The sequence below is a fragment of the Dromaius novaehollandiae genome, chromosome 1, assembly GCF_036370855.1.
Source record: "Dromaius novaehollandiae isolate bDroNov1 chromosome 1, bDroNov1.hap1, whole genome shotgun sequence".
NCBI classification, from domain to species: Eukaryota; Metazoa; Chordata; class Aves; order Casuariiformes; family Dromaiidae; genus Dromaius; species Dromaius novaehollandiae.
This window is the reverse complement of record NC_088098.1, coordinates 52,437,376-52,465,333: the sequence shown is the minus strand read 5'-3', so window position 1 is coordinate 52,465,333 and position 27,958 is coordinate 52,437,376. Positions and strand designations below refer to the sequence as shown.

Genomic DNA, 27,958 nt, shown 5'->3' with positions numbered 1-27,958 from the left:
ATCCCTGACTTCACAGATCCTACGCAGGGAAGCGGCTCCTCAGGTAAGTGCCTCAGATAGCACTAAGATGCCATAGGGGTCTCCTAACTTGAGCCAAAAGGGGGTGTGGGGGGACAGGGATTAAATTTAGATCTCCTAAACTGAGTCAAGGGCAGATCCATGATGGAACTTGGCTAAGACAAAGGACCTACTCTACTACCTCCTTTGTGACAATTGCTCCCTTTTTCCTCCCCTCAAAAATAGTAAAAAAAAGTCAGTTTTTTCACTTTGAGATTACATTATTTTCTGTAAGGTTCTCTAATAGTGAATTAACATGATTTTTTGGCCAGAACATGCAGTTATGTACCAGACACACAATGGAAATGCAGTGCGCTAGCAACAGTAATCCCAGAATCCAGGGTTTCATTGCAAGTGCTCATGGCTAGACCTTCCTGCGTCACAGTGCATCATACTCTGTGTCTGCAGCTCTGAATGCCAAAACTGCATTGATTAGCAGTCCTGTCTGCCAAAACCAACCCTTGAATGTTTTGTGCTGTTTGTCATGTAAATGATCAACTGTTCTCCTCTAGCGAAATCTTCAGCGAAATGACATAATTACAGAGCCAGATTAACAGAGCAATGACATTATAATAACAACACCCAAAGTTAGTACATTTGCTTGTCTGGTGGGACATCAGGAACTGATATTTTATCTTGGCATTTTATTTTATTATGGTGCTACTTCTGGACAGTGTATTTTTCTACCATGGGTGACCTGCAACTGTTAAGTACAAAGATTAGAAATACTGCTTTACATACTTTGTTTTCTTTGATAAATTATGCTTTTTTAATCTCAAAGATATTCACATACTCCTTTGAAGTCTGAAATGATTTTAGCAATTCTAATTCTGAATTTCATCATCAGTTCAAAGCACACATAAAAGTTTGGCAAAGGTACCACTTGAAACATGAACTTTTACCTATTGATTGAACAAATGACTGGACTATTCCTCAGCTCTCTTTGATTTTGCTCAGTCATCTGTGGTTAAGCAGCTTTTTAGTAGACTCAGTCTAATGTCTAAATCAATACTCCAAAAAGCAGAAGAAACGAAGTTTCAAATATCACGTGCACAAGGATGTATCTTGTTTTATATAATCTATCACTAAAGAGTTTAGATACATTCGCACCCTCAGTCACTTTTGCTTTCATCCCACTATGAAACTGCTTAATTAATACAATTGGTCAGGAGAGCTGAGCAGAGAGTTTAATGCAAAATTTCTCAAGCCAGTGTCTAAGAGTAACAAAGACACAGCAAGGGTGAGCACTCCACTCCACAGTTTTACTGTATCTGGCTTTTTTGCAAAAGTGTCAGGTACTGTTTTATTCCTTTGAAACCACACTGGCTGATAGGTAAGCACTTATCAGCTAGATAACAAGTATTTACTTTCTTCTTACAGGTATAGCAGCCAGAAAAAAAAATTGCTCCTTCATGCCATACAGACCAAAATATGAGACACTGAATTAAAACATCTAGCAGCCACATAGATTTCAACCAAGATGCCATCAGAACTACTTTGCATTTGAGTAAAGCTAACAGTCTTTCAGCACCTCCATAATGATTTTTTTAAGCAACAATCTCCCAAATAACATACTGAGGTAGTCTATCAGAGCAAGAGGTTATATGTTCCTCCTAGTAGCCTCGTATGTAGACTCAAAATTTGCTAGGTGGAGTCAAGAAGGCAGCATGCCCAATCACTAGTAACCTACGTTCTAGGAGTTCAGAAATCTCACCACCAGGTATTTTTGTGGCAAGGAAAGATATATCATCCCAAATATATTGGAAGTTAAATGAAAACTATGTCAAGAATCTTGTTCTTTATGAATTATTTTAATGAACCAAAATCAAGTGACATGAACACCTTGCAAGGAGAATTACATGAAACCAAGTCCCTGACAGCTGTTGATTGACAGTAAACATAGAAGAATAGTTGAGGACAGTTTGAGGGAAAACAAGAAAGTTAAGGATAGTAAGAGGTATCCATTTTTATCAAGAATGTCAACTAAATCATATAATAGTAGAAATTTCACTTCAAGTGCTTAAATAAGGTTTCCATTTTGCTTCTTAACACAGCAAATCCACAGAAAAGGAGGGAATGAGCTATCCCCAAAGGGATGGCAACAAGTCCCATAGAATTTACTTCAAATTTCTCCAAATAATGGAGATGGAGGTGACTACAAAAGAGAAATAAAGAGAAAGTGAGGACCCTGTGTTACCCAGGCTGGTCTCTAAAATGGAATGTGCCTCTCTAGACCCCATATATTCCTTCCATGCCCATTCTTTGGCACAGGTTCCCTTTTCAATGCCTCCGCGAATGCTTTAATCCCATGACTGTGAAGGTTGCAGCAGTAAGTTTCTCATACACTAGAAACATAAGTGCGGCAGTAAGGACTGTCTGCAGGAGCTTTGCTTCAAGGCCTTTGTAGAGTCCCATTAATCCAAAACGCCTAAGAAGAAAACAAAAATGACAAGTGTAGAGAGCTTTCTGTAAGTAAACAGGAACACTAGAAAGAAGTACTCAAATTGATACTTCAGGAGCCTAACTCCCCTTTTATCCTCTGAACATACTCATCAGTACAGCAAACTTCCTGCACACTTTGCCTAACCAAGATACTCTATATTTGGCAGAGAAGAATAGGAGAGACATTGTAACATTCTATTTTTGGTGTCTGCACAGAAAGTGACAGAAAGCAAATTGCAATGCAGACATGAGTTTATTACAAACTGAATTGACACATTACATAAGATTTAAACAGCCAGCTCCCTAAAACAGCAGTGATCTCCATTAACTACTAGTCAACAAACAAACCCGTAAGTTAAACTAATAAGACAATATAAAGAATCTTACAGCCCTTAATAATATTTTAAAGAGAAAATTCTGCAGAAGGTAAGTCTTTTGTGCAAAAAACAGCTTCTTTTCAAGGCCAGAGGAGAATGAACTGGTATCTGTAGATATCCTTGATAGCAATTAGCATACAGATATGAACAAGCAATTACTTGGTTTTGTGTATTCTACAATGTACTACGAAAGACAGCCTGAATCAAATAGGGAGTTCAGGCAAGAGGTGATGGAAGGCAAAAAGAAACAAGAGTTAGATTCAGCAAAGTTTTCAATGTATTACTAATACTCAGTCTTTTATATCATGTGAGAAAAAATTAAAAGCTCACCTCACTCTCTGTTGAAGAAGGTAAAGAACATTTTTAAGACTACCTAGAGTCCGGTTTTCTGGGTTCAATCTGTGTCGTCCAAACTGAAAAAAAGGAAGAAATAGCAATTCGTTGGTACTATTTCCCTGTGTTACTAAGCAGAGACCCCAATATATGGGTAAAATTTGAAGACTCTATCCTAAACCTATTTTAGTATCTTCCAGGTTGTACTATCCATCAATGAAGAAGTACAGCCAAAGCTTACACTACATTTTACTGAACCTTGTGTATCAACCATTAAAATATCATTTGCTGTAATAAGATGGGTTCTAAAAAAGTGTTACACAGAGCCAGGTTCACTCTCTTTTGACTGCTCTAGAGGAAAACAGTTTTCAGGATTCTCCAGCTACCAGACCTGCATAGTCTTAATAGGAATATAAAATTCAGAACAAGTACTTTCTGGCTTGTGCAGCCTTCATTTAACAGAGATTCAAAGCCTCATATATCTGAAAACCATTATTTCTTTGAGATTGCATAGGTGAAACCAAAATTTATATGCCCAGCAATGGTCTTTGAGGAATATATCTACATGCGAAACTTCTGCAGAAGAATCCAAAATTGTTTCGTCTACCCAGCTGGCCTAAATCATACTTTCTTTTACTCAGTATGTTTACATGTCCCCAAACTGTTTTCAAGTAGAGCTGCTGCTCTCATTTTAAGTGTTGGTGTTAAACTAGCAATTTCAGCAATTCCTTTTCTCACATCCACTGATACTCTTATATGACACAGATCAGTAGCACTGTCAGCAAACTGTAACCATAAATTATTAATATGCAAGGTTGCCACATTTGCATTTATAATGACATAGCCAAATAGCTTTTGGAGTCTGTATTATGCTACTGTGTCAAAAAGAAAGATGAAATCAAGTAACTGCTTGTAGATGAATTTCTCCCAGAATTTATTCAGGCAACCGCTGCTTCTTAGGTTTAAGAAACTACCATTGACAATAGATAGAATGTGCGAGTAGATTTAGGAAGTCCAGAAATTATAAGAAAACACCAAGATGACACTGGTCACTTTGCTAAACGCCTTAAGAGCTCAAATGAAAACAGCAGCAACTGAACACTGTTGGAAAGCTCCCTTCTTTAGGACAATGTGTGCAATACCACTCTCTAGAAGCTCACAGACCATGAGTTTCCCATCAGCAACTAAGTGATTTGACATTGACAGATCAATAATAGAGATTATTGTCAAAAACTCAGATGCACCCCCAAAAAATGCTAACTAGGTTCCAAGTTACAATGCCAATCACTGCCCAGGTTACCCAGAGATTTCCAAACTACACCAGCATCAGGCATTTCCTTCTCTCTTCTCTACCCATCAGACTATTCTGTTGTACTGTGAACAAAGGTTCATCGAAGAAAAAAAAGCTTATTTCTCCCTGGGACATCAATACTTCATTGATTAGTGTGGAAGATTTCACAATGAGACTAGGATTCTTTACACTAAAGAAAAGAGGATTGAGTTCTAAAGAGAATTTTTGCTTCCACAATCACTAAGAACACTAACAGTATTGCCATTTCTCCAGCGGGAAATTCCATTTATCCACTGCTTTCTGACACACAGGCTAAAGAAGCTGTTTCACTGCATAATGAGTAACTGCAGTGGCATGTATTTTTAATGACTGAAAAGGAGATGGACATACCAAATGGCACAGCTCGAAGCTGCTTAGCACTATCTATTACACAAGATAACTGGTCCTTTTATGCAAGCCAGGAAAAGAGCTTTGCTGGTGAGTGGCAAACAAAGGTGTAGAGACTTTATTAGGAAGAATCCTTATAACTTTCAAACAACAAGTTTCTAAGGGTTTAAGAAAAAAAGAAAGTCCTTTACGTCTACTTTGAGGGCACAACTTAATTTTGATGTATAAGTTTTCATGAATTGTGCAAAGGTTATATTAGTTTGCGAGTAAGGCTGCTAACATTGCTTCAGAAAACCCAATGACTGTATGACTTGTATGAAATATACTTTGTACAGAATCTTAGTTTTGAAAATACTAAGCCTTTATTAACTTTTGTTTTGAACATCACAGTGCGAGTGACGAACACTTCATCAAATTTAACAATGCAAGCTTTAGATCAGAAAATACACCGTAAAGCAGTGCAAACTTGAACTGCATAGCACAGATATCTGATATGCTTGAAGTCCCAGATGCATGTTTGTGCTGTTCTCACCAGAAACTTTCAGGATTTCTCCTTGTTACTTCTTTTATAGAGCAAAAGGGAAAAAGTAACCCCTAGTAACTGCAGAACTAGAGATAAGGTTCTTGTATTCTCCATCACCACAGGGCAGAAAAGGACTGGCATGGAGAAGTAGTATATCAGCCACTATTTCGCAGTGGGCCACTGAGAAGAAACCCACCATCACCAGGACACCGATGCTTAGCCTGTGCTCTAACACAAAGGCAGCCCATGACTGCTTAGGCCAGATAGCAGTGATGCTAGACGACTTAGGCTGAGGTAAGCAGTAAGCAGCAGCAGCTGGAGGAAAAGTTTGTACATTGGGTTAGCAGCACAACTTACCAGAGCTGCCCTTCTCTTAAGAAATGATACTGCCGCCAAAAGAAAGAAGAATTTTGTTCAAAGCCAAAGGGGGGTGAGGGGAATGAAGTGACAGTCACAAGATTGGAACGATTTCTATAGCAACTGTGGAAGAAAGCGAGGGTTGGAGTTACATGGGTTTTGCCCCACCAGAACCGTACTGCTGTGCAATGCTCGAGTTGAAATAGAGCACTCCACTTTCCTTCTAGTTCACCCTCATACCAGCAGAAAACATATCACAAATTAAAAACAGACTGATGTTACAACTGATCCAAACAATGTAAAATTTGCTTAGTATGCGTTTCTGTACCTGTCACTTCAGTAATAAAAGTCTGTATTACCAGTTTAACTGCTGAGACATGCCCAGGCTGTTAACATAGAATCACATGGGTTAAGACAGGGAATGAGAGGGCACTGGGTCAGCTGATAACTGACAATTGATAACTGAAAGTTATGAAAATTTCTGAAAAATGACTGCTGAAAAACTTTATGTCTATAGCATGGATGTCATTTTCTGTACCAGCAGGGCAGTGAAGTAAAAGGGAACCGAAGTTCCTTCTACATAAAAGCCATGAAAAAGTTTTACCAAACATCTTTCTAGAGTAGTAACAAACACAGTAATAAAATATATTCAGTTCCTGTTGGTTTAAAATATAGCATCCAAACTATCTTTTTACAGGCTATGAAAAATCAAAATATATCTAATCCACACCCAAATTAGAGAGAAGGAAAAAAAAAAGAATTGCAAAATTTGCATGAAAATCACTTTAATCCAGAGGAACAACAACAAAAATCCCTATTAGACAAGCCTGAAAATTGATACCTTAGCATGGAGAGCTTGCTTTCTATATATTCAATTAATTCTCCAAATTTACACAAGTTCTTAAACATATATAATGGCTTTACAGTACATCCACAATTAGAGCTTCTCCTTATTTAGCAAAAATTGCATTATGTTTCATGTGGAAACATTTATTAATGTTTTAATGGTTATTAAATCAACAAGAAAATCTATAAAAAGTAGATTAAGAAGCACAATAATTAAGTTAGAGCACTTGCTTATGTAAGGTCAGGGTTCTTTTTCCCACAGAACCACTTGGTTTCATTCCAATATTACAACTCTATTGACACACAGTGTTGACAGCAGCATTACCAAGCATGGGTACAAATTGCAAGTGAGAAAAAATGCAAGTGTTTCCATTACCACTACAATTAGCGTACACGGCTGGGCAAGTGGTTAAACACATTATTTATGAGCAAGCTCAGCTTCCCCTAATGAATCACATTCTGGCTACTGATGAGGTCAGGCAGTCATCTGAATAAAACAAAACTCATGAATAGAATTTTTTTGGATTTACCCTAGGTCATCCGGAAACAAATTGGGCTTAAAGGATTTAATTTTCATTTCCCATTTCACATATTTTCTATTTATATTCAAAGAACTGAACCTACATTTTTGCAAGGCCTTTAAGTAATATGATGCCATCAGCTCTTGGGAGACACCATGCTGATGCATTATACTGTCAATCCTACAAGCTAATTGATATTAGTTGTGTGCAATTCTTTCAAGTTTAACCACAATCCCTTAGTGTGGTATCAGAGGAAAAAGGTGTCCTTGCCCATGACCTGCATTGCTCAAAAAGGCTCCCAAAAAGAGGGGTTCATTACTTCAGGAAAAACAAGGCATGTGAACAGGCCATGCATTTTACAGAACAAGTCAGATGTAGTTACCCTGATATGGAATGAATACTTACCCGCAGAATTGACTGTACTGTCTGCAGGGGGTAAGTGAGCGTGGTGGCAACTGCTTTGGCTATTGCACCAATGACAAAAGCATCCAAAGATGTGAGCTGTTGAGTATAAAATGAAAACATTACTTCCACATAGCACTAAATCTGCCAGTTACCTATATGTGTGTTTGAGTATTCTGTACTGATACCTGCTACCGGCATATCAGTTATCTAAGCATCTTAGGCATAAAAATTCCACAGATTCTCTGGCTCTTCTTTTAAGAGTTTAATATTACAGTCCAGCTCTCTAGCTCACTTTACCACAACTAAAGGTTATATGTAACTTCTACCTGCTCACAAGCTTTTATATTTCTCACTTGTTCACTATAACTGGGTTACTGAAACACAGTGAAGATAAAGCTAAATAACTACATCAATTTAAAGCACTGCAAGTGGATAAAACAAAAGGGAAATTGCATTAAACATATCAGTCCATAAGCATTTCAGATTTTGCAATGTTTAGACTAACAAGTCACATGAAATGCTCTCACTAGAACCGTGGTGTATACTGAAAAGACTCCTTAAACATCATTCTATAATCCTGAGCTATAACCACTATGTTATCCTGCAGAATTTTAGTCTTGATGACACAGGCTAAAAATCTCATCCTCTATTAGTTCAGCACTCTTGTTAGAACCCCATCTTCACCCCCAAAACCCACAATGTTCCACAATGCATCAAATTAGTTGTAATCAACTTAGGCTATAACACTGTATTTCAGTCTAACAGATAATATGAATTAATCAGTGAAAATTAGTAGATGTCCATATCAAAATACACTCCAAATTCATAAAATAAGTCAATTCCAATCAGAAATACACATACACATGCAAGTCTTAAGGAGGTCAACCTGCCATACTTGACCATCAGGAGAAAGTTAAATGAGAAGAAAAATGTTGGCCAAAATAAGCAAGCTATGGAAAGACAGCTGTAAGGGAAAAGGTGCTCTCCCCCTCCCCTTTCCATAGACATAACATATCCCAACTTAAAGTAGTAGCAAGTTATTTAAAAGTAACATAAGCAATGAAATATGGGAATGTGGAGTAGTGCCAACAGGCAATTAAAAACGCAGAAAGTGAAAAGGGAAGCTAGCCACTCAAAAGGTACGTTGTCCATAAAGTAACTGGATAGATCCATCACACACAAATCAAGTGCTACAGCTGCAGTATTGACTAAAGATGGTAAACAACCCTATCCTTAATCATGATGCAATACCTGATTTAAAGATATTTTCACTGTCTTGAGAAAAACAGGATGGCTTGGTAAAATATTCATATGACCTGATATTTTAACATAGCCAAATACATCTAAAGTCACAAATTAACAACAAAGCATTGCAGCTTAAAGATATGTTACTACATTATCCTAGAATGCAACAACACAAATGCTTTTATTTTGCTAGAACATAAAATGAACATCAGTTCAGGTGAAATGCTTTATCTAACAGGGGAAAAAAAAGGTGAGGGGGAGGGCAACCACCAAGTGGCAACAGAATAAGTAATTCTATAAGTAGAATAAGTAATTCTACCTCTATTTTACAGAAATGGGGAAAATCATGACTGCAATGCTATGTTCAATTCTAATGCCCATCCTAAGAAAAAGGATATTGAAAAATTGAGGGTTTCAGGAAAAAGTGTTATTATAACAACAGGGTCTAGAACAAATCTGTGAGACTTCAGAAGCTCAATATACTTCATTTACTGGAGAGAAGGTTAAGAGGTGACTTCAAAACAGTCTGTAAATACCTAGTTATGAAAGAGATTTGTTAGAACTGAAACCTCAATTTAAATCAAGAACTGAAAACTATGCCTAAACAAACGTGGACTAGATAAGAGGTGCAGATTTATTTTTACAAGAAGAGAAATTCATCACAGGAATAACTTACCTAGGGACATAAAAGATTCGTGCCTCACTTGACTTCATGATTAATACATCTTTTAAAAAGATAAGTAACTCAAAAATAATCTTTAAAAAATAAACCAAAACCAAACCCATACTTCTGAATTTGCTCAAGTAACAGATGTCAAAGAACCTGTCTTACAACAGAGAATTGTCCATCATCTGTCCTCAAAACCTACTCACTTGCAGCTGCTTTTTCAAAAGCTTCCGTTTAAAGCCTTCATAAAACATGAACTGTATGGCAGGATTGAAGACCAGCAGCAGGGAGGGGAAAGTACCATTCCATAAAGCTAAGACTCCTTCATCTCGTATTATCTGATGAAAGGCATCTGAGAAGAAAAGTGGGAAAAAAAACCCACATTTTGAGTAACATTCTGACTGCAGAAGACGGGAAAAGTTACACTGTAAAGGCTGATATTCAGAGTGTATAAAAAAACACTTTTAGGCTCTGCAGTCTTATGTGATGTACACTTTTATCTTCCATCCTAATCAAGAAGTTAATGGAATAATAGTGACAGAGCAGGTTCTTGTTCACACCACCATTAACATAACTAAAGCTTATCCTTTGTGCATATGTCGCGCTCTTTTTCATAAGAGCTTAGCATCAGTACTCATCCTCTAAGCCCTCTTCAAAACCACCGGCCAAGCTGAAGGCAAATCACACTCAATACCCTATTCTTTCTAGGAGCTGACTGAGAACACTACCTCTGCCAAGCTCTGCTACCACCAGAATCGAGGGACTAAAGACACACCTAAACTCTCACTTTAAGTATGAGTTACCTTCACTTAAACAGTTTTTAAACATTCTGTACATTTCTAGTGATACAAGCTTGAAATGTACTTGTCAGGAAGCAAACCACCAGAAAACTTAAGTGATCAATTCATCCCTGTCCCCTAGCATCCAGGATTTTCAGGAGACAGTGATTTTTAGGAGACCGATTTTTCAAACAAGAGCACTGCAGTGTTTGTTACAGGGACTTTACAAGAGATTGATATGTTCTCTTTATGGACAGCAGAGACAGTGGTGCCAGCCACCAACTGGGAGTTCCACAAGTATGTCACTAAAGATCTAAAGAATGACAAAGCACAAGTACTCAACAGAAGAAGTGTTCCTGTGAATCAGCATTACGTGAAAGCCTCTGCTGGGCTTTTGTTTAAATTAGGAGATTTAAAACCAGAAATCTTGGAATTGCTCCATATGATAAGTATTTTTTTCACCCACTGGTAGAGCAAACCGTGAGAAAGGTAATGTATGTTCTTCCTCCTCCTCCATAAGAAGGGGGACAAACAGAAGAACCACTTGATAAAGTTCTCTGACCTGAAAGCTGATTTCAGAAGAAGTTGCTTTTAAAGAAAGTTCTCTAAATTAGCACTGGCCTTTCAGGAGGACTCCCTGACTCCTAGAGAACTAGTCTGCCTGTTAACAGTGCACAGATCTAGGAGAAGACTGGGAAATTGCTGAATTCTGCAAGAGTGAACTTACCTTGATTAGTATACAGTTGCCAGAAGGAAAGCTGCCAGATTCCTGAAGAAGAACTAGCTGTCTGACTTAACTAAAAGCCCCTGGAGGAATAGACTTAACAGGCTTAAGTGTCTGTATTGCATGAAAGAATTCATGGAAAAACATCCCTCCCCCCCCCAAAAAGGGGATTCTGGAATTACTCTTTTGCAATTTCCAAGAGACAAGTGAGGGCCACAGGACCACTGTGCCAGAAGAAAGCAGGCTTTGGGATGGTGCCTTGGCATAGATATGTGCTAGAATTCTCAAGAGGCATTTAAAAATTGCCTCCCATCTTATACTGCTAGCAAAACATTTACTCTGATACCCACGGAAATAAACAAAACACACTTTTTTTTTATTTAAAAGGAAGACATCTTGAAAGAGTGGGTGGTCAAGGGACTAAGATGAGTAAAGTTTTAATTTGCAAACTGTCAGTCTAAAGTTAGACTTCCAGTTACCACATTCCAGGATTATACTGTGCCAGGATTTGTGCAAGTAGACACATGCCTTTGCAAAAGGTCTTTGGGTTACAGGTGTGCATTCTACAAACTCTTAATTACTATCAAAGGTGGCAAAATGAGATTTCCTGTCAATCTCAAAAAACAATCCAATAACTGAACATGTGAAGAGGACAGTACAGCTCCTTTTTCAAAGCATGACTGCAAAGAGACAGGGAAGCATAGAGAATCTAGAGTGAAATCTATTACATGAATAGATGTCTTTGATCTTCAGAATCATCAATATGGTATTTCATGTAATGAACTTTTATTTGGCTACAGTCAACAACAGGTGCTTACCTACTATGCCTTTATAATTGGTTGGTACAATGTCTTCATTTCTAAATTTTGCTCCCTGCAGCTTCAGACGTGTGTTCACTACCCACAGAGGAGTTGTCAAGAGTACATTTACTACACCTAATGAAAACACAGCACAAAGAAAAGAAAATCAGCAAGAACCACAAGGTTTCAAATGTTTTCATATCCACTCCTATCATAATCCACACACTACAGAAATTTCTGTTAGGAAGAGGGAGAAGAAAAAAACCACAGCATACAGCAAAAGTAAACTGATAACTGGTAATAAGCTCCTTCAGGCATCCCCTTACTACTCCACCATGAATTAGTTGCCAGCAGATTACATGCAATGGGAAGGCATTTCTGCTATTCCTTCCCAAAACGTTAAAAAACCCACCAAATGTAAACATGTGGAAAGAATCTTAAGTGAGCTTGTTACTTTGCTGCATTCTACATCATTCTAGAGCCAAAAGAAACCATACACACTCATGCCCTACTTTACTCCATGACGACTTGCAGACTGCCTTCTTTCAGAAGAAAACACACAGAATGATGAGAAGGGTAGAAGGATTATTTTATGAGGAAAGATTAAAACGGATAAATGCATGTAGTTTGACTACCAGAACAGATCTCCTACGCAGCCAAAAGAATGAGAATAGTTAGTTTTTTAGAGAGATACTAAGCGACAATTAAGGTGGAAAACACAGTAATTGGGAAATATTTGAAGTAAGGCTCAAAGGTGACAAAGGCTCAAAGGTTACACAGTAACAAACCCCAACAGAAAAGTTGGGAAGTTGACCATCAGAATGGAAGGGGAGGAGGGAAAGAAAGCTGGACAAAGATATATCAGGTTGTAACAAAGAGAGGTATTACAAAACACAGTCCTAAAACAACAGGGAGAAAGATTAAGTCACATGACTTCTGCAATCACCTGTTAACAGCTCATTCCAGTTCAGTAATGGCCAGGGCTACTATTATTTTAAGATAGCTATTTAAAAACAAGCTTCTGATCTTATTCTTTCTTACAGATATTTCTGCATCACAAAAATTAGCAATTGCTATTACATTGGTCCCACTGGTAGAAGTCCCAGTGACAGACTGGATTACTCCATTATATTGGGATGAACACATTATATTGCTATCAAGAACAGTAGAACTGAAAAAAGTGAAGCTTCAGGTATTACTACCTACATTGTGCCTCTTTGTTTGTTTAAGTGGGGGAAGGGTATTCGGAAAAAGAGAAAATAAGCTTAACTATATTTCTGTATCCTTCATAAGGATTGTACTCAGCTCTCAGAAAAAAAGTTTTGAAAGAAACCAAGTACCAGAAAAGGCAAGCCACTAATCTCTTTTGACTAGAATCAGTGTGATAATATTATGCAGCAATTCAGTCTGCTAGGCCAGAGCACAATCTGCTTGTCATCTTTCACTCCAACTCAGTTAAAGGAGAAATCATATAACTTCATTTTCCAGAATGGAAAAGGGTATTTTTTTGGTATTTGTCCACTCTGTTCTTGCCACCAGTAGGAGGAATAAGAAATGGGTAAGGAGAAACACTGAACACCTAACATGGAATTTTTCAGTTCACACTAGATATTATTCCATGACAAGGATATAAGCTACTGATTTAATAGCATGTTGAGTAAGAGCTAGTCATTTAGCTGACATGCTATTAGCCAAATTCCTGTAGCTTTTGTCCTAGAATACAACTACATTAAAGTTTCTCCCATGATAAAGCCAACTTAAGAAGTTCCTTCTTACTTTCCCCCAACTACTTGCTCATCAATTGGGCCTACACTGAAAGTAAAACAGAAAAAAAAGCTAGAAGTAAAAATACTTCTATTATCCCCGCCCAAATACTTCTAATACCCCCCCTAAGATAAACCACAGGCTTTTTAAAGTTTTTTTTAAAGCTCCAATAATTTGGTTTCAGTGTGGCTGCACGAGTAATTCTTCCAGCAGAACAGCAGTAGCAAACACTGGCACAAAGTGGTAATTTCTCACCTTGAATTTGCTAGAAAAAAAAACACTAGTATCATTATCCCTTAAGAAGCTGTTGTTGCATCCACAGAGGGGAAGGGATAAGAGAGAAAGCATACTTCCCCCACACTTGCATATATCTATGAACTTAAAGTGTTACTTTCAGGTGACCCAAAAAGAAATCCCAGAACTGGCATTTGAATCCTTACATTAAAAAGTTCGTATATTCCTAAATGAAAATATTTCAGAAGTTGCATCTCTCTCTCCCTCTCCTCTCCTCCTCTCAAAAAACTATCACCTCTCCCTGCCACTGTTTTCTGCATCTAAGAGATGATGCCTGGATACCATGGTAAGAACACATGAGGCTCAGATAAAGTAACACATTGTAATAGTATTGTGTTTTGTGCCAAAATTCACAACAGTTTATAGGCAAACATATCATGAGATGATGAGGACACAGAAAGCAATCAGAGCTATAATCCAATGGACCTCCAATGGATTTCATAAAGCAAGGAGAACATTATATAGTTAAAAATCCCAATTTCATTAGAATATACTAAAAAATATATTTCTATTACCTGCAACAACCCCAAGAATCAAGTCTTTTCCAGTGGTTGAATGCTGACCTTTGACCCAGAGAGCTTTAAGACTATTAAAAGTATAAAAATAAACAAAATTGGAGCAGCAAAGACTGGAGATGACAGGGAACCATCCTCGATATGGCGCCAGTCTAACAGAGAGGAAAAAGACAAGGTAAGGATTAGCAAAGTACTGCATGTGATCTGGCTGATTTTACGTGTTGGCGGGCATGAGGTGGTGGTGGGGTCCCCAGAGACTCAATACTACAGACTACATAAAACACTAACTAGGCATGTCTTCATTATTAATGGTAACAAACCATACAAAAATCCTAACTGTATCATAATAGAAGTTAAGCAGTTATTTATAATAATAATCACGAATAATTCTATTGAAAAGGAGTTGCAAAAGTATGTTACAATATATTTACATTGAAATGCTTGGGGCTCATTCAGTCCAAGGTGGTTACTACCACCATATTTGCTCTCAACCAAGAGCCAGCAATGTCTAGGGGATGAATATATGTATCAAGCGTATATGTTAACAAACAGGCTGATACATTCATTTTAAAAGGGGAAATACTATATACTGAAACATGCACATTTTAGATTCCAAGGAATAGAATCTTCATCCTTACTGAGAAAAGGAATTGCCAGTCAGTCCAATACAAAAGATAACACCCCAGTAAACAGAGGCTTGCATCTCTAAGGAAACGAAACAATGCTTAACGCAACTGAGACAGAATCAAAGACAATTATTCTTTCAAAAGGAAACGAAAAACTAGTTTCAGGAAGAGAAATTAAATCTGTCTAGACTACCATGCAAAATTTAAATACAGAAGACTAGTTACTGAAGTTAACATACTCGCGCAAGGAGAGTTCTCCAAAGGATGCAACCTGGGGTACAAGGTACACAGGTGGAAGGAATTTCTAATAAGCGCCTTGCACTGAAGTTTACAGCAAATCAGCTAGTTAGGTGAGAAAAAGACCCTTCCTATTTAAATTTAACTAGATTAATCACAGATGAAAAAAATACCCATGCCTAACCTTATGATTCACAGCCATCTTACCTTATCGGTGCTGTGAATAATTCCTTCTGTTTGTGCATCATCTTAACCTGTCTTGATTTAAGAATGATTTCATAGCAGCTGACTAGCAAAGCTTCCTTCTCTAATAGGCTTGATTAACGTGTAAAACAGGGACGCCTCGACAACGATCCCATATCCCCGGCATGTTCTACAATATACCCTGAAAGTATAATAATATGCACCTCCATTGAAGCTGCACAGGCTAGATAGAGAGCTTACATCATGTTAGGAGAGGAAGAAATGTCCTCAATGACCAGCAGTAATCATGGAGGCTCTTTAGTATCCATGAAAACATTGGCAATTCACAAAATATAAGGGTCTCCAAGGAGACCATAAAAGATGCAAGGCTGGTAAAAGCTGTATCTGACTTCTTATGATGCAAACACTAGGTGGTCTTCTTAGATGCAACAGTGCTTCTCTCTTCCACGTAGCTGGGGATATACCAAGTTATTGGAACAGTTTCTGAAGTTATAGGCTTATCTGCCCACACAGTTACAATTACACATTAACTGACCATATAGTTACTCATGAGTAGAAGTAGAATAATTTTATGTATCACCTATCTCTTCTGCACTGGAAAAGAAAAAGGGAAACACTCTCTGTGGACCATGTCCTCTAATTGTGTTAGCTTGTGTTGTTTTGTTTATTAAGAGCTACTTCTGATGACTTTCATAAGGAACATCCATCTTGCAGTACAAAATGGGAAACTAAGACAAAAAGCACAAGTTTGTTTTAATGACTCAATTTGTCAGTGTCAGCATCTGAAATCTACATACAAATACTTCTGCACACAAAACCTAAACTTGTATTACAGTCTGCAGCCTTGAGATGAACTCAGTGTACAATAGTGAACACCTTTCGCATCTCCTAAAAGAGGAGGAAAGTGCAGGGAGGAGAGAAAGGCTGTTTGACAAAGTATTACAGAAGTGAGAAAGTCCATTAGCTAAACTTTTTTGCTTTGTTTCATTTCTAGATGAGAAAAGCAATATTTTTTAAAACCACTCTCAGAACAGTGTAATACGAACAAAACTCTACCAGCTAATGCTGGCAAGATGTTTATGATCTTACATCTAAGTGTTTGTTGGGGTTTTTGTTGTTGTTCCAGACAGCTCTGTAAAAACAGTACAGTTTACTCATTCCTTAGCCAGGCCTTCTCACTACCTGCAGAGGAAAAAACATTCCCCTCTCTCCAGAAATACCGATTTTTGTTTCACAGTAAAAGCAGGATGACCACTTTTCCAGTCTCTCCATTTCAGTTAGTTTCTTAATTCTTTTTTTTTTTAATTGAAGTTTACTTACCACCCCCATGTGAGGTGCGTAACACGGAAGTGTTAACAAAAGAGAGCACTAACAGACTGAGATGTTCTCATGTATACAATCGCCAATCGCTCAGGTTCAAGGGTGGCAAAACGCTATTGGCCACGCTAAACTTTTGTCAGCTTTAGTGGCTTGGAAACTGTAGTCTACTTAAAAGTTCCAGGGATTCATTTCAGAAAATGCTTGCTAGGAGAACACATGCACACTTGTTTTTTGCTGACGAATAGAGTAGGCAAATTCTGAGGCAGATATTACAGCATGGCATTGCTGAAAGTTAACTACTATTAAGTAGATCTTGAATCTTGTAAGCATATAGTCACTTATTGCTATCTTCCACATGGCTAGGAGAGGAAACTTCCAAATGGAAAGCATGTCGCAATTCTCCTGTTCAAAGTGGCTCAGCTGCCCGAGAGTTTCATCTTAGCTACCAGAAATCGATACACCCAAGAATCCAGGCAGACAAAGCTGGTTTATCAGGTACCTGAAGGTACGTTTGTACACAAACCTGTATTTCTGAAAAGGCATAGATAGCTACCTTGCTAAAGGAGGCACAGCTACAGCTAAACAGCTTGATTGCATAAGGTGCTCAAGAAACTTAATCCAAATTAACTAAAGATGAATACATAAAATTAAGTTGTATCACACTTCCATGAGGACATTTTAATTCAGAGTGAAAATCTGTCCACAGAGAAAAATCATGTGGGCTAAGTATTCCACTAATTCATGTGGGCTAAGTATTCCACTTTAAATGCAAATTCAAATTAGTTGTAGAGCTTGCCTACATGTGAACAAGAGGAAAATTAGTATCTACTCACAGGCCTTCTTCTTTGATTATTTCCAACAGGACTGCTGGTGTTGTCTTAGACTTCCGCTTCTCATCAACTGGAAAACAGAGAAAGCAAGCTTTTAGAATATTCTGATTCTGGTCATTTTCAAATTCTTGTCCTTCCTATTTGAACATACCCCAGAACAGTACATTTCATCTTCCTCATACAGGACAGACCTTCCCTAAGAGTGCAACAATTCCAGAAAGCGCCTCCCTATTTTCATTTGCTAGGTAAGGCTGCTTGGCTTTTTATTCTTTCCCAGACTAGCAGGTTCTTTTGGTCACCAGCATATCTGCAGTTACCAATTCCTAACCTTATAGTTGTGACATGAACTGAAGGTAGGTTCACTTTAGGTAAGAGACTAGAACTGGACCTGCCTCACTGCTTTCAAAATCATTCTTTCATCTCCAGACTAGCAGCACTAGCAAAGCCATCTTTTACAGTTATCTACAAATGGCTAAGCCTTAGCAAAAAGCTGCATTTTCCTGTGTTGAAAGCTGCTGAACAGCAATATAGTGCTAATTTCTCACCCACATATTCCTGAAGACTTGGCTGATGATCTTATTCTAGTTCTTAAAAGTGCTTTAGCCACAGTGTTAAAATGCTTGGTGATTCTGTGACTTCTGTTTAGGAGATACAGCGCTAGAGTAACAAAGGTTATGCCCAGCCTGAAGTTTGGGAAACATCAGATGTTCCTACTCCCAGTTCTATTCCTGAATTTTCCCCTTAAATCATTCTCAAGAGTAAGTTTTTCATGGTACTGCCCCTGTGGTTTGAAGTGTTCTCAGCAGCTGAAAAGAAAAACAGCACACAAATGTCATTCTGTGTAATCTCTCACCTTGATATCTCCTTTCAGTCTAAAATGACCATTTAAAAGGCATGTGTGGCTGCAGACCACACAGCCTTTTCAGCTAATTAAGAGGTTGCTCAATACTTTTGAAAGGGAGAATTTCTTTCAGCTGGAAAAATGGCATTAGGGATTAGGGATTAATGGTTAGTGTTACACAATTAAAGTTCTTGATCATGCATAAGAGGTCCCCCTACAATCACCTTTAAGAGTGCCCAAGCCAACATGAACAGAAACACCATCATACAAAGAAAGTGGAGTTTGACACTTACCCTGAAGTCTAAGCCTAGCTGTATCCAAAGGAAAAAATACAGTCATTGCAGTCATACTGCCCTGAAAAACAAAATAAACTTGCTATATAGTGTATCAATTGCTTGTACAGATGCCTGCCAGACTCCCTGTAACCCTTCATTTCTCACCCTGAAACTAGCGGGCTGAGCAATTTAAAAAGGGGATAAACTCCATTACATACCAATGTTAACCCAAAGTGATTTTTTGGTCCCATACCTATAAAGGAGTTCTTTCACTTGCAAATTATTAGATCAAGTTAAAACCATTAGAAGCTTTTTGCCCAAAGGGAAAGTTTTTTGAAGTCTGAGAGCAGATAAAGCGGGAATCAACAGAGAAACATATTGCACTGTCACTGCCTCACATTAGCCTCTGTGCCCTATCTCTGGTTTAAAAAAAAAAAAAAAAAAAAAAAAAAAAGGTGGAGGAAAGGAATATAATAAATTTTTTTACTTCAAAACAAAACAAAACCCCAAACCCCACAACACTTACGTTCATTAAAAACCCTGATAGTATGTTTTTCAGGAGTTAGTTTAGCATTGTACTAAATTCCAGTTCAGCCAATTAAGCACTGCCTACCAAGACCTCCCCCTGGAGCATGAACTACATATAATGAATTAAATCGTGGCCCAGATGTTACGAGATTTTTGTACCCTTCACTTCTCGTGCAATCCAACCATTAAAGCCTTTAAATGGAAAAGCCAGCACCCCTTTTCCTTTTTCAACAGATTTAAATACCATATTTATAAAAACCCTTATCTTCCACACAAGTAGCTGTTCCCTCTCCTTCCTCCGCCACTGAGCTTTATCATCCTTTAGTACTTTAGCATCAATACTGCACAGCTTTGGGAAAAAAATACCTAACGCAAAAAAAACCCTGCCTTGGCTGAAACTTGTTAACACGCTACAGTAGTATTAGACTAATGAAGTGTCTGCTAAAGCTGTGGCTCCACCCATAGCTCTCCCAGCAACAGCAAAGTTGAAGGACTCATCTGTTGTCCGAAAAGCAGATTTGTTGCCCGGTGTGCAATAAGCCAATAATTACACACTCAGGAGAGACATTTGCTTATTTATTTCAGAGTTGCGCAAGCCTGGGTGCTCAGTGGTTTCCCACAAATCAAGCACACCCCTCCAGCTTTTCAAGTAGCATTTATACAAACAAATTGCCAGGTTTGCAATTTTCCCTTTTACAGTGATTGGTTAGCAATTTCTTCATTCCCCGGGTCCCACCCCTGTCTCTCAAGGTCCTGATGAGAAGGAGATAGTAGTTCCAGCAATTAACACTGCCCCAGCAGGGACAGTAGGTGTTACCCCCCAAGGTCCTGACGAGGGGGAGATAGTCCAGACCCCTTAATTAACATTGTTTCAGCAGCGAGAGGAGGCTTTGTTTCCCAAGGTCCTGGCGCCCAAGCAGGCCTTATTTCAAAGCCTTGATGTCCTCCCTTTCAGAGTGTGGGGCACAGGAACGCAGACTGCTGGTAACTCCCTTATCTTTCCAGCCTGCACCAGCTCTGGGGCCCTTTCTTACTGAACTAGGAGTGCGGCCTAAGGCTTCAGCAAATTTAGCTACTCATGCTAAGCAAGTTTTATCTAAGTGACTACCTCTAGACAGCTTCAGTTCAATAATTTACAGTTCAAGTCCCAAGGTCTTCAGTTAAGGATTAGCAGTTCTAGGATGCCCTTGATTAAAGAATGCTTCTTTTTTTAGAAAATAGAGATGGAAGTTATCCTAATCTACCTAGTTCAAACATTCTTTTCTGAGCTTCCCATGGTTGTCTTGTAACAATTCCACCCTTTGAGACTTATATGATCATTTTCATATTAGTCTCACTCTTTTAAAATCTTTCCCATATTAATTTTGTACAACATCTACAAATGCATTGAATCACTACATAAACGCATACAAAAACTACTAACACCATTCCCAAAATTGTTAAACACTTTTTAACCCATGAGCTCACGTCAGGGAACCAGGAAGTCAACCATTTCCATGTTTCTTCAAATCCAAAAGAGGTATCCTCTTTCTGAACCCCATGTAAGATTTCAGTCTGCTTCCAGATTTCATTTAGATCGGTAGAAATTCTCCCGCTTTGATCCACATATACACAGCAACTAGTATTTATTACTGTACATACTCCTCCCTGAGATGCCAATAACATCTCTAGAGCCATCCTGTTTTGGGTAGTTATTTTAGCAATTTCTGAAACCTCCTCTTGTAAAGCTGCAGTGGCATCAGAGGTTTTATTCCCTATTTTTTTCAATAACTGCTGAAATATTTACTATTGCTTTTTCAAGTTCACTCACTCCCAGTTGTGGAAACAGCCACCTTACGAATGACTGCAACCTAGCAGGTCGATCTATTAAAGGATTATTGACCCTCTTTTGTCTCCTTATGAATGTTCTTAGCCAGGATTTTTGGTATTTATTACTCAATTCTTTTCTTATAGTAACATTAGGGATCATTGCCCCTAAAGTACACGTCCCTGACCAATTAGGAGGTAGCACTTTTCGTGCCTTGTTTCCACACAACCAATACCATCCACTACCTTTTGGAACACGCCACCCATTTAGTTCCTTACTTGGCCACTTATAACCTATTCAGGTATCCGAGAGCAATCTTTATAACCTCCTACCTTAATGGCTCCAGTACAGTTGATCGGTTGCTTTCCATAAAGTATAGTTTTCTCCCACCATTTATTACTATTATTACATCTTTGGATACATTGATAATAATCTCCTGTCACCCTCTGGACTTCCCATTCCTGTTTGGTTGTTTCATAGGCACTCCAATTAGTGGGAAGCCCTTGTTGGAAAGTTCAGGGAAGTGGGTACACACCCAGCAATCCCTCTGGTTAACTATCTTCATAGATTTTGTAATTACTTCCAAATGGAGATTTTGACCCCCAAATCCTTCCTGATTCCCTTGAATTGTTTGGCTCAGGTAACCTAGACAAACTAACCACCACATTTCTCCCCTGGTTGTTAAGGAGAACATCATTTTTACACAGATACCGTAACAACAATATTAACCCTATTCCTAAGAAACAGATTAAAGCAATTTTTCCCTGAATACAATCTAAATTTAAAACCAATTCGCTTCTAATACAACTCATATATCTTTATATATTTTTAACTTTAAAGGCTGAACTTGTTCAGCTTTCCACGTCTCTCGAGGTACTGCTTTCACTCGGGTGTAGTGCATCCGGGAATCAATTCCCTGCATTTTCACAGCGGTATTTGTTGTTAGTAGTACAAGATATGGTCCTCTCCATTTTTCTACCAACAGCTCATCCTTCCAGGTCTGAAGATATACTTGATCTCCCGGCTGGAATCTAAAAGTACCGGAGATCTTAACTGGATGTACCTACAGAGAGAAGTAAGAACCTTTGCCATAGACAAGAGATAATCACTTAAAATTTGATCACCCTTAATGTGCATTTGCATTTCATTTCCAGTTAAATTTACAGTGTAAGGTTTACCATACAGAATCTCAAATGGACTTTCTCCCTAACCCTTGGGGTTATTCTGATTCTTAATAATGCCAGAGGTAAAACATCAGTCCATTTCATCTGAGTCTCCTGACACAATTTCCCTTTCTGTCTCTTAATTGATTCATTCTTTCCACTTTTCCACTGGATTGTGGCCTCCAGGGGGTATGTAAGTCCCATTTAATTTGTAGAATTTTTGAGATTTGCTGTACTATTTCTGCTATAAAATGAGGTCCCCTATCTGAAGAAAATCCTTCTGGTACCCCAAATCTTGGTAACAAAAGGGGGGAATTGTTACAAGACAACCCTGGGAAGCTCAGAAAAGAATGTTTGAACTAGGTAGATTAGGATAACTTCTATCTCTATTTTCTATACACATATACACAGCAACTATTATTTATTACTGTACATACTCCTCCCTGAGATGCCAACATGATTACATACATCTTATTTTACTGAAGTGTTGTCCCTCTCCCCTAGCTTCCATAAGGCCTAAGTTTTCATCATTAACATGATGCCCAACCTCAGATATTCACATGCTAACTTTCTGAGAGAGAACACCAGCAGCTCCTATTGCCTTTTCAAGAAGCTTCAGTCGCCCAGGGTGAGAGTCAGCCTCAAGGTTTATTAAATCACACATCCAGAATTAGCAGCAAGCCAAGTCAGCATTTTGCAGACACGCTCCAGTAGGATCAGCAGCAAAGCTGAGACTAAGGTTCAGGGAATCTTCGCTTCAAACCCTTGTGACAGGAAAGGGTTTGGAGCAATGACGAGCCAGGTAGCTTCAGCGGATCCCTGAAGCACCGCAGCTAGGTTACTCCCGCCCTCCGCTGGGCCCGACCTGCTGAACTCGCCCACACATACCACCTTTCTCTCGCCACCTCTGCGAGTCCACCAAAGCCACCCTCCGGCCCAAGGCAGCCCGACGCCGTACAAAGCAGCACTTTTCAGGCTGCACCTCGGGCAACCCTGCAAACAAAGGCTCAACGCAACCCGGCGGACCTCCCGCCCGCCCCTCAAGCGCCCGGACACTGGAGGTGAACCCCCACCTCCCGGCCGCCCTCCGCCCCGCCGCGAGCGCCACGACGTCACGGCCAACGGCCGCGGGGGCACCACGCGCCGCCGAGGAGGCGGGAACCCGGGTCGCCCCCGCCGCGCGAGCCCCCGGCCCTGCTCGGTCGCTCACCACAGCCCCAGATACGGCGTGGACCAGGCTCTCGTACGAGGCGATGGACGACATGGCTCTCGCGGACTCCGCCGCCAGGTGGACCGGCTGCAAGACGGCGCCGGCAGCCGCGGGGAGACCGAAGTTAGCGCCGGCCGTCCCCAATCGCGCCATACCACCCTCCCCCCGCGCCTCTGCGGAGTCACGTGGGCTCTAGCCCCGCCCCTTCCCCCGCGGGCCCTCAGCCGCGGTCTGCGCGCGCTATCGCGCCCCAACGGCCAGGAGGAGGCGCGCGCTCCTGCCCTACCCCGCCCCCCCCGGGTCCTCTCTAACGCCTGCCAACTGCCACGGGGCCGTCGCGGCGCCGCCCCTTCCCCTGTGCGCGACCGGGGCGGGGCGCTGACAGGGAAACGAGGCGCCAGCCGCGCCTGAGGCGGGGGCCGGCCGGCGGGAACTGTTCTCGCCCCCCTTCCCGTGACGGCTGCGGGGCCGGCGAGAGCTCCCTGGGGGCCCCGCACAGGCATCGAGTAGAAACGTCCGTGAGCCTCGTGGGGGCTGGGAACGGCTGGAGTGCGTGAACCCGCTCGGTGGAGGAGGAAGGCACGTAACGGCCCCGCACTAGTGCTGGCACGACAGGCGCTGGCAGCATAGCAGGCGGCAGCTGACAATAGACGTTTGGGGGTGGCAGTGGTGGAAGCGGTACCCGCGGTGAACAGAATTATTTATAGTCAGATGAGGCTGCCTGTTAAAACAGAAAGGGTGGAGAGACAGCTTGAGAAAGCATTATGTGGAGAATTTTACCATTTAGAAATAAATAAGAGCAAGCAGGGGAAAAGCACAGTAATGGAAACCCTAAACCCAAAAAAGCAGTTAGATTGGAAAATAGAGCTGATGCATTTTTTATGTGTCTAGTTTTGTACATCATTGCTGTAACCTTAAGAAAAAATACAAAATTAGGGTAGGTACTGGGAATACTGAGGAAATCCATTGTTCCTTCCTGTGAAACTACAATAATACCTTTTCTCTCCACCACCAGCTTCCCTTTCCAAAACATCTAACATTAGTATTTAATTACTGAAAAACAATATTTCCTTCAGCATTCTTTTCCACTTTGTCTAGCTTCAGACCTTTTCATTTTCCTTCCTAATTTTCAGGCTATTTCTACAAGTCCAGTATCATCTAAAACAACATTTTTTCAAGTTAATCATTTGGTTACTCCATGTGGACTGATCATGCTTGCTGCCTTCTTTCTGAGTATTTTGTCTGCTTCTTTCCGTTACTCCTAAGCCCTTTCTTCCTTCTGTTCCTTGCTATTTCTGTATTTCATTTCTCAGTTCATGGTTTCTCCACCCTGGAACACTGTCCCTTTTATCCTTCTTTTCCTGATACAGCCCAGCACTCATGACTAAAAGACTGTCCACCACCTACAGAGATCGCAGCCATAGCATATTATTATGGAGCATCTCTAAACTTGTCACTCGCTATGCTGGCTTGGGATGGAAAGAGCAATGCTACAAAGACTGCACTATATATACTGACAGCTGGCTAAAGGACAGGGCAGCTTAGGCTCACAGGGTTTAATAAATGCACACAGTGACAAGACTAAGCTATTGAATATGCAGTTTGGAAAACTGCTAATGAGAATCCCATAGCATCCTCTTTTTATGTAGAAGAGGTTCTGCGGGACAGGGAAGAGCAGAGGAAATAAAATGGGGCATGCCACAGTTTGTAAAATCAATTACAATGATGCCGCTTTCTGTTCCCATCCCATTTTTCTCCTCATGTCATATAGTGGTTTCCAGATAGCTTCAAGCTTTGCCTATGTTACCAATGCTTCCCCTCTGCTCCACAAAAATATAATTGAAGATAGGAATGAAAATTATCCTTAGTTTTGTGTCATGTTACTCCCAGTTTCTTTGGTTTTTTTTCTCTTCTGTTTTTCCATCTTCCTTTTCATTCTCCCTTTACAAACAGGAAAAAAGAACTTTCTAAATTTTTCTCTGTGTTTGCAGTTCTTAGTTCTTCAACCACAACTCTGCAACTGCCCTCTGCTTGAACTGCAAGAGCTCCTAGCACTTACACCTGCAGTAGGAACCACTGTATCACTGTCTGAACAAGGACAGGACAGTTAACATACACGTGCTTCCCAAGAGTTTCACTATCACACAGCTGGATATGCTGCTTCCGCCTTGGAAGACATTCTTTCATCAGGTGGTCTAATAACTTTTCCCTTTTGTGAGGAAAATCCCATGGTCCTCTCGGGGTGGTGGGGTTGGGGGCTATAAAGAAAGAATGTGAGTCTGCCCCAGGCAAACGTTTTAGTTTGAGAAAATCATTCTTCCAATGAAATGCTCTAACATCCCTGCACTCAGAAGTTAAGAGATGCTGACGCTGGCAAGCTGAGAGGCCACAGCTGTCATTTGTTTTATGCAAGGTTTACACCCCAGGTAGTCCCAATAAAATGATTTTTTTTATAAGATCCCCCCACCCCCATGCAAAAGACTCAAACCTTAATTTATAACTAAGGTGTACACACTTCACTGTCTGCCTCCTGTCACGGAAGCTGCCAGGAGCAGCAAGTTCTGCAAACACAGGGCAAAAGTCATGCTAACTCAGATGCTATGAACACTTGACACAATCAAGGTAACCACACAGACTTTTAGAATAAACTGCTCAAGCAGGACCTGAGCTCACTTGCATTACTGCTGTTGTTCGTGATTCTGTCCCTAGTTGTGCTGGGGGAAGCTTCCATTAAGAATCAGTTTATGCTGTAAATTAGATATCCATTGTAAATGTAAATCCATTCTATAGTATTACGATTCTATGTAGCAGCGTTTTTAATACAAAACTAGGTCCTGCCTTTATTGCAAAACAGAACATCAACAGGTAACCAAATGATTTCACTATTCCAAAACCAGCTGAACTATTTTGGAACATACAGACCTAGTGAATTTATTCAAGGAAAACAATGGACACAATACAGATAATTAAAGTCGAGCAAGACAAATCAATGTATTCTGTAGGGAAAAACTGAAACCTACCTATGAAAAGCTTCATGAAGACACATCCTTGGGCTTTCACAGAAACACAGCACATCCAACCATACTCCAGGCAAACACGTAGCACATGCAAATGGAGCATACTGAAGGACAGAAAGCCCAGGTTGCCTCCCTTTCTTCATTCAAATTCCTCCATTCTACCAGAAAGCCCAGAAGAAATGAACCAAGTTAAACAACTACAAACACATTTGCTGTATGTGAACTGAATCTTAACATTTGCCTAAATAATTCTCCCTTTATCACCGCACACACAATGCTAGCCATGTTTGTATTGCTTCTGCATTATCAGATTGCTATACAAGAAGGTAACAGATTTTGAGCATAAATAATAGTTATTTATGATAATAAATAATATAATAATAGAGTTGACAGATTTTCTTTGGCCTGCCCACAGCTCTTCTGGCTTCTGGTTCAGGACAAAGAATGAGGACATTATTAATGACTCAAGAGGGTCAAATCTACTGCCTCTGCACTGTGTCTTACCTTAACAAATAAAGGATGAAACGCTGAACTTTAAATCTATTTTACCCTGCTACTCTCCTTGTTCTAATGCTAAAACAATTTACAAAAAAAATTAGAAATGTATGTCTCCTTTTTTGCTCAGAAATTACTGACAAGTCGTTAAGAGTGGAAACATGTTAAGACAGATTTAATTCTTTCAAAAGGACTTTTTGAATCTGTTGCAAAACTTATCTTTCAGAAAAGGCTGATGAACTGGATCAAACTGGCAGTGCATCATGGATTAAAGCTATTACATCTGAACAAATGAGACTGCAAGTGCTGACAATTGGAATTAATTAAATAGTGTGGTTTGATCATACAAATGTGGCAAGGGCAGGCTTAACTGTAAGGCCATGAGAAGACCAACCTATTCCAGAAGAAAGCATTGTAATAATAAACATATTTAAATGTTCATTTCTTAAAAAGAAAAGAAAAGAAAAACCTTAAGTGCTTTGCCTATTACAGAACTGGACAGATTTTGACTGATCTTCTGGAATGCTGCTGAGTTTTCCCTACACAATTTAGGTCAGGTGACATATCAGAGAAATGTAAACACTTTTTCAGCTTAAATTACTTGCATTTGCCATTATTAAATTATATTTCCTATCATGCTGATTGTTCAATAGCCTTATTACTTCAGCACAAAAATTCTTAACCCCTTAGTTTTATGTAGACTAGATAATTGTCAAAAAACAAATTTTGCTCCCTTGGTGTCTTTCTTTCCCAGACACTTGATAAATGCCTAACATCTGCTCTAATATCCACCTTTGTGGTCTTCTGGTTTTTTTTTTTCCTAAAAGGCCAATAATCTATATTATTTTGATTTCCTCTAGCTTGTATTTTTCTTTTATAGCCTCTTGTGGGAAAGTTTCTCAGAATGCTTTCTGAAGACTTATTTTTGTCAAGCATTTTTCCTTTATTTTAGAGTAAAAGCTAGAAAACATTTTCTTTTAGAAGAATTGTCTTCATTTTTCCTCATAAACTATGTTAACAATAATCTTTTTTTCCCAGTCAGATTTTTTTTTTCCTATTCTGAAGTAGGAAAGCGCAG

The 27,958-nt window shown here is 39.5% G+C and overlaps 1 protein-coding gene across 1 annotated transcript; it reads right to left on the bottom strand.

The window, feature by feature from the left end:
* Nucleotides 1-1,847: 1,847 nt before the first annotated feature.
* On the bottom strand, nucleotides 1,848-23,579 carry SLC25A17 (solute carrier family 25 member 17). The gene is made up of 9 exons (XM_026101666.2): nucleotides 23,369-23,579; nucleotides 18,679-18,739; nucleotides 17,548-17,614; nucleotides 14,328-14,479; nucleotides 11,773-11,889; nucleotides 9,658-9,803; nucleotides 7,540-7,635; nucleotides 3,207-3,289; nucleotides 1,848-2,485 (listed from the first exon to the last, which is right to left on the bottom strand). Exons 1-9 carry the CDS (start codon nucleotides 23,519-23,521, stop codon nucleotides 2,338-2,340), a joined length of 1,023 nt encoding a protein of 340 aa, XP_025957451.1. The 5' UTR covers nucleotides 23,522-23,579; the 3' UTR covers nucleotides 1,848-2,337.
* Between the last annotated feature and the right edge of the window lie 4,379 nt (nucleotides 23,580-27,958).

Coding starts and splice junctions, on each gene's coding strand:
- SLC25A17 (XM_026101666.2), bottom strand. CDS start 23,521: ATGGCGCGATTGGGGACGGCCGGCGCTAACTTCGGTCTCCCCGCGGCT. Junction 18,740..23,368: donor ACGCCGTATCTGGGGCTGTG/GTGAGCGACCGA, acceptor TTTGTTTTTCAG/GGCAGTATGACTGCAATGAC. Junction 17,615..18,678: donor AGCTAGGCTTAGACTTCAGG/GTAAGTGTCAAA, acceptor TCTGTTTTCCAG/TTGATGAGAAGCGGAAGTCT.